This window comes from Petaurus breviceps, unplaced genomic scaffold, assembly GCF_028583685.1.
Source record: "Petaurus breviceps papuanus isolate PSGF00001 unplaced genomic scaffold, PetGlider_PUasm1.0 207, whole genome shotgun sequence".
NCBI classification, from domain to species: domain Eukaryota; kingdom Metazoa; phylum Chordata; class Mammalia; order Diprotodontia; family Petauridae; genus Petaurus; species Petaurus breviceps.
In genome coordinates, this window is record NW_027185850.1 from 733,403 (window position 1) to 741,133 (window position 7,731).

The following is a 7,731-nucleotide window of genomic DNA, read 5'->3' on the forward strand; positions in this document are numbered from 1 at the left end:
AACAACAGCACTGTCCTTCTCCAGTGGACAATATTCACTCTCTGTCTGCAGAACAGCCTCAGGAGCTCTGAACCAACAACAAGGTTCCAGAACCTCTGCAACAACAGCATTGTCTTTCACCATTGGACAAATCTGGCAAAACAACATCCAAACATAAAACATCTGGGTTTTAACACAATCAATCCGAAAACCAAGCCAATACAAGGGGACCTTTAAATCCCATTATTATTGCAATATTTCTATTCCCTTCAACTATTTTCATACTGAGAAAAGTTTCATCAGTTACAATTATCGTTTTTCCATGTAGGAATGTTAATAGTTCAAATTTGATAAGTTCCTTATGATTTCTTTTACCTGTTTACCTTTTCATGCTTCTCTTGCTTCTTGTATCTTAATGTCAGATTTTCTATTCAACTGTTTTTTTCATAAAGAATGCTTAAAAGTCCTATATTCCATCGAATAACCATATTTTCCCCTGAAACATGATACTCAGTTTTCCTGGTTATGTGATTCTTGGTTTTAATTCCAGTTCCTTTACCCTCCAGAATATCATATTCCAAGCCTTTCTATCCCTCAGTGTAGAAGCTTCTAGATCCTGAGTTATCCTTATTGACTTTCGACAATATTCAAATTGTTTCTTCCTGGCTACTTGTAATACTCTCTCCTTTATCTGGAAATTCTGGAACCTGGCTATAATATTCTTAGGAGTTTTCTTTTTGGGATCTTTTTCAGGAGGTGATCGGTGGATTCTTTCCACCTCTATTTTGCCCTCTGGTTTTAAAACATCAGAGCAGTTTTCCTTGAGAATTTCTTGGAGGATGATTCTAGGTTCTTTTTTTGAACCTGGCTGCCAGGTAGTCCAATAATTTTTAAAATTATGTCTCCTGGATCTATTTTGGAGGTCAGTGGTTTTTCCCATGAGATATTTCACATTGCCTTCTATTCTTTTATTTGTTTGGATCTGTTTAACAGCGTCTTGATTTCTCATAAAGTCATTAGCTTCCAGTTGCTCCAATCTATTTCTGAAGGAATGATTCTCTTCAGTGAGCTTTTGAGTTTCTTTTTCCATCTGGCAAATTCGGCTTTTTAAGACATTCTTCTCCTCATTGCCTCTTTGAGCCTCTTTTGCCATTTTAGTTAGTCTATTTTTTAAGGTGTGATTTTCCTGAGTCAGGCTGTTGACTCTCATTTCATAATTTTCTTGCATCGTTCTCATTTCTCTTCCCAATTTTTCCTCCACTTCTCTTATTTGCATCTTAAAGCCTTCTATGGCCTGTAACCAGCTTGTATTTTCCTTTGAAGCTTTTGGTGCAGGAGTTCTGACTTCACTGTCTTCCTCCTGTTCCATTCTTTGATCCTTTTTGTCTCCAAAATAGGAGTGTAAAGTGCTTGCTTTGCTTCCTTTCCTGGTCATGTTGCCACTCAGTTACTTGACTTTTGGGCTTTTAGCCACAGTAGAGCTCTGCTACCAGACAGCGGAGCTTTGTACCAAATGCTGGGGTTTTCTCACCTGCCGAAGGTATAGTTGGGTGCCCTCTCTGAAGCCTCCATACACTCTAGCAAGCTGGTCACCCACCCCAGGTCCTCCACCCTAGACTACCATCCAAATCCAAGCAGGTTAAAGCATGGGGCTGGGCTCGGCTCAGCTCCCAGAGCACTGCACTGGCTGATTCCTGCCGGCCTGCCGGGCTGTCCTCAGTGGGAGGTTAGCTTTTCTGTGTCATTTTGTGGGTTCCGTAGCTCCAAAGTTTGTTCAGAGTCCCCTTTTACATGAATTGGAGGTGGTGGCAGCTGGAGCCACGAAGAGGTCCTCTTTCTACTCCGCCATCTTTACATGTATTTTAAAACAAATTTGGATTCCAAATTTTCTTCCTCCCTCCCTCTCCCTAAAATGGTAAGCACTTTGATATAGGCTATGTACGTGCAAGCATGTAAAACATTTCCATTTTAGTAATGTTGTGAAAGAAGAAACAGATCAAAAGGGGAAAAGAAATACACAAAAAATTAAAAATCATCTACTTCCATCTGCATTCTGAATCTGTGAGTCCTTTATCGGGATGTGGATAGCATTTTCCATCTTGTTGACCACAATCCATGAGATTCATCTAGCTTCAATTGGAGGAATGCTGAAGAGTACATGGACACACTCCAGTTTTGCCCTGCTCTGAGCCTTAAGGATGCAGGTGATCCTCACCATCCTGCTCTCTCCCTCGGCATGTGGTCCAGTCTTGCTAAAGCTCCACATACAGCTTGAGTGTCTCCCAGTATCCCCTCTACTTTATTCTAGGAGCCTCTGATTTCCCAAATGCTACTCCTTTTTACTTTCAAAAATACCCCTCAAATCTGCCTCATGTTCAATTCCATTCAATTCAGCCAATTCTCATTAAGGAATAATGATGTCCAAGAACCCTTTTGGTGCTACGGGTTAACGAAGCTGGCCTTATGTTCAAGGAATGTACATTCAGTGGGAGTTGATGCTGAACAGCTGCCTGGAATGCACTCCCTTCCCTCCTTCACTTGCTCCACTTCCTGTCCTCCAAGCATAAACTTTCCCACAGTGTTCTCTGATCAGCCCAGCCAGAACCAACCCCTCTTTTAAATATCTCTTGCCATCATTACCTTTATATCGCCTGTGTGCTTAATTATGTTCTATTATAGTGAGAATTCTAGGCAGATGGCAGAGTAGATCAGAAAAAATTGGGCTCTCCAAATTTCCTCCACACACATGAAAAAGTCAGAACATCACCTCCAGGTGAAAGTAGAGAACCAGAAATAAAATAACCCTCCTAAAACAAATTGAGAAAACTCCTGGAAAAATCCACTCTCCAGTGGAGGATGTTTGGTCTGACTGAGGTGCAAAAACCTCCAGGCCAGCTCTGAAGAATTCACAAACATTAAGCCCTGAGGTCAGTGGGGCTGGAAGGCAGCCTCAGCCTAAGGAACCTTCACCCCACTGACAGTGTAGGAGTCCTAGGCATGAGGAGAAGACTGAACACCCTTCCACTGTTAAGGGATGCTGAGCACAGCTGTGCTGACCAGATGAGGTCTGGGGCTGTGGCTGCCAGAGAGAAGGAGCAGGAGCTAGCACCCAGATGAGGGGCAGGGACCCTGCTGACTGTGGGCATGTGAAGGAGAGCAGAGTCCCTGGTTTCAGTTCTAGGGTAGAGAGGACAGCTGCAGTTTGCAGCCACCAGAGGAACTATAGGAAGCATAACAGTTTGTAGGACAACGTGGACGGGACCCTAGCTGTGGCTTAGGGGTGGAGAGAAGTGGTCAAAGTTGGGCCTCAGGACAGAGTTGAGAAAATAACAGTAAAAAGGCCCTGAGGCTTTGGGTATCATTCCCCAAGCCTTGGGGCTAGAACTTGATTATAATAATAAGCTGCTAAAAACAAAATAAAAATAAAAATGAGTAAGCACGGGAGAGAGAACCCAAGCATAGATATAGGGACTGAGAAGATCTGCATTCTAATTCAGAGGAAGATAGTAGAACTAAAATAACCACTCCTTTTTCAGTGAAGAAAATCAAGTGGTCACATGCCCCAAAATTTGAATCCTTGGAAGAATTTTAAAAGGACTTAAAATATATAAATTTATGGAAGATTAGGAAAAAAAGAGAAATCCAAGAAAATCAAGAAAATTATGAAAATGAAATAGAGAACCAAAAATTAAGCAAGAAAATAATTCCTTGAAAATTGGAATTGGGCAAGGGGAAGCTATCGTCATTAGAAAATACGAAGAAATAATAAAACAGAATCAAAAGAATGGGAAAAATAGAAGATAATGTGAAACATCTCATCAGAAAGACAATTAATTCATTTGGAGAACAGATTGGGGAGAGACAGTACAAGCACAGGTAGTGCTTATTGGTTACAATCAATAAAAAGGGAATCTTGATACAGTGTTGCAAGGAATTGTTAAGGGAAATTGCCCTGAAGCTCTAGAACAAGAAGGTAAAACAGAAGTGGGCCTTTGTCTCTCCCGATGGAGTGCCAGCTCCTAGAGGCTGGGGGTTGTCTTTAGCTTGGCTTGTGTTCTCAGAGAAATATCTTAAATTTGAAATAAATATCAAGGATCATTGGCATGGAGTCTGTTGCTATTAGTTAATAAATGATAGAGGGCATTTTTTCTAGCCACTACATCAAAAACCTAGAAATTCTAATTTCCTAAGCTATTAAAGGTGTCCTTTTAAGACACCTTTAAAAACCCAAACGATAGTTGATGTGAGTCGAGAAGAAGCTGTGTTTTGGTCTTCCAAGTACGGGCCGTTTACTTGTGTGTTAGTCATCTGCCTCTTTGTGATCCCGTCTGGGGGTTTTCTTGACAAACGTACTGAAGTGGTTTGCCATTTTCCTCCTCAGCTCATTTTACCGATGCGGAAACACACAAAAAAGGTTAAGTGACTGGCCTGGGTTCACAAAGTTAGTAAGTGTCTGAGGCCAGAATTGAACTCCTGCCGATGAATCTTCTTGCCTCTCTCTACTGCACCAGCTAGCTAACCCAAGAATAAGGCAACTTTGCTATTTAAAGGGTGGACACCTTTGATGTTTCTTAGGTAGAGGATGAGAGAAGGTAATCTTGGACTAAGCCCCAGTTTTATACTAACCAATCCTTCTCTATTCATACAGAAAAAAAAAAAACTTTGTAAAGCAAAATTAAATCTAGTTGGAGCAATGATGAGGGGACCAGAGGATGTCACAATCAGAAGTTTAGTATTTAGAATGGTCGAGGATGTGATTTTCCTCCCATGAACGATGTGGGTGTGCTGGCAGGTTCAGTGCTCACAGCTAATGGCAACATCTCTTCAGCTTCTTGGTGGTTTATTTGTGTTTTACAGGTTGAGACTGTCCCCGAGAGGAAAAGTCTTCCAAAACGTCACGGCATATCCTCATCAAGACACAACGCCCTTATTTCCTGTGCATTATCAGAATTACGGAAAAAAGAGTCCCCTCAGCAGCACCAGAAGTTAAAGCACAGGAAAGGTCAGTCAGGAATCTTTTTGTTGTTCTCTTCAGTAAACTATCTGAACAAAAAGAAGGTTTTTGTTGGATTGAATCACAGCACCAATTTTAAGCTGCATAAACCATGCATTGAGAATATTGGATGAGATTTCACCTCTCGTAATTGTGTGGATGCATGTGTGTACACATGCATTCATGTACACACGTATGCAGAAATTTCACACTCGTCTACATGGATGAGCTGTGCAGACTAAGGCTGACCTCCCGAGCTCGGGCTACACCACTGCTGTTCTTACTCTGAACGTCGACATCTTTTCTCAAATCCCAGTTATTTCAGTTCTTCCCCCCTTGACATTACCTTATGTTCTTTTGCATGAATGCACATCTATGCAGACACATTATAGCTTTCAGTAGAGTATAAGGTGCCTGAAGGCAGAGGCTGTTTTTTGTTTTTGAATCCTGTGTAGCTAGCACGGGGTCATACATAGACAGTGGGCTTTATGAATATTTACTGAATTGATTCAGAAACCCCATCAAAATTGTGACATATCTAAATGCTTTTAATACCACATTAAAAAAAATTAATTGGAAGGATACTGTTTTACATAATTGAACAAATTACTTAATAAATTGTGTTATCCTAATTTGTATGCCATCTGTTGACATTCAAATAATGGCAATTTTAGGTTTCGCAAGTGTCTTACTTACTCCTACACCTATTTATAATATGGAAGTGCCCATGGGTTCCCAACATGTCAAGCTGGACACAGTGATGGATTGCATGTCTATTATATAAGGACAAGCTAGGTAAATCCAGACCCATAATATAAAATGGGCTACTGAATGCTTTTGTTTGCTTGTTTGCGTTTTCTTTGAAATGCAACTTTTGAATACTGAGTCATAGAGGAGATGCAATCTTTACTGTGGAAAGAACATTAAATAAATAAATAATGTAATTAATTCTAAAAAAAAAAGCCCATTTTTACCTTAGTGTAGTACATCTTCTGGGCTATTCTCACAGCTCACACTTGTGCTGGAAGAATGGATTCCACAGTGAGTAAATTCTACTTTGGTCTCTAGGTAACTTTTCTGGCAACTATACCTAAAACTGTGACTTATGAGCCCCCAGTGGTGTGCTTACCTTTAATACTCAGCTGGTGGACACAATAGGTTCAAATCAAAGGCATTTACTGAGGTAAAACATTAAGAAGAGAAGGTACAAAACTTTCCTCTTTATAAACTTGGGTTACACCCTCCGCTTAGAATATACAGCACCTATTGAAATAGTTGACACAAATTTAGAGTAGAATGTAAGTCAGAAATGAAGGGAGGAAATGACTCTAAGATACCTGACAAAACAAAAATTGTAGCATCTGGATATCCTTTCACTCCTTGTTGAGTCATCCTAGGGAGCCTTCCCTTTCCTTTTCCTTTTTGTTCCCCCTCTCCCCCAGGTGCAGGATCTCTTGTGAGTAAGTCACTTGACTGGGTCTACTCCTCTCATAAAGTAAGTCTCAATTGCAGTGCTATATTTCTCATAGCTTTGTAGCCAGCTCTCTTTCTTCTCTCAGAGACCCTGTGCCTTAAAGTCTCAAGTACCTTGGTGGTACTAAAATACAAATATCTAGGGGTTCTCCAATTTGTTTGTGTTATGGATCTCTTTGGCAGTCTGATAGGGCCCATGTACCCTTTCTCAGGATAATGTTTTTAAGTTCATAAAATGAATTGAAGAAATGCTAAATTTTAATCAGATATTAGTGAAAATGTAGATTTAATTTTTTACCCATCGAAGTTCAGAGACAACTTGAAATCTATCTGTTTTCCCTTCTAGCTTTGTGGTCCTTTGGTTAAGAATCACTGATAGAGAATGTCTCTTTATGTTTCCTGGTGCATCCTGGTAGCTAAGTATTTCATTTTCAAGACTTGAGAGATGATTTTGGGGGTGAGGGACAGAAAGTCCCCTCCTCATGTTTCTGTTTGATCTTCCTAAATAAGACCAGGGGCCTCTTCCAAAGCTGTTCCAAATGTCCACTGCTCTGAGTTACTGTCCTTGTTCCTAAGGTTAGTTACTTAGAGGTTTCTGAGCATGTGGCCCATTTCCAGCTAGAACAACTGGGCTTTTTCTAATTCGTTCAAGAGACTTGTTCATTCTTCACAAAAGAATCACCAGGTGTGGCCAGATTTTGGCAGGTAGTTTAAGACCTTGGTAATATCCTTTGATTACATTTTGGGCTTTCCTGAGATGTGGAGTGTGGTGGGAGACAAAGACCACCTACCTTAGTAACAAAGTTTACTAATCTTACTAATGTTACATAAGCATGTACTTGAATTATATTGTAGCTAATTTCACACTGGGCTTTATTCTAAGAGCATTAAATTTGTTATTTTTTTTTCTCTTTGGGAATTGTAGAAGAAACAATCTCAATTTATCCAAGTTCAACGTAACTTAACTATACAGTTCTAATTTCCACAGCCGTTACATTTTCTTTTCCCTTTCTCTTGGTAAACAGGGTAAGAGAGGAAAGTAGAGGTAATAATTCTATTTCCTCATTTCTCAGTCTCTCACCTTCCCTCAATAAGATAAAAATATTCTACTCTGACAACATGAACATATATCTTGTAAGTCCTTCATGTGGAAAAATGAGGAAGGTCTAACAACCTTCTCTTCTCTTCTCTTCTCTCTCTGTCTCTCTCTGTCTCTCTCTCTGTCTCTCTCTCTGTCTCTGTCTCTCTCTGTCTCTCTCTCTGTCTCTCTCTCTGTCTCTGTCTCT

At 40.2% G+C, this 7,731-nt stretch overlaps 1 protein-coding gene across 1 annotated transcript in view; it reads left to right on the forward strand.

Annotated features, from left to right (window-relative positions):
• The window catches only part of LOC138164860 (leucine-rich repeat and IQ domain-containing protein 3-like), a 151,745-nt gene that overhangs the window by 106,104 nt on the left and 37,910 nt on the right, over nt 1–7,731 (forward strand). The window contains exon 5 of the mRNA XM_069092780.1: nt 4,837–4,981. Coding sequence (XP_068948881.1) covers nt 4,837–4,981 — 145 coding nt within the window. The remainder of the gene's footprint in view (nt 1–4,836; nt 4,982–7,731) is intronic.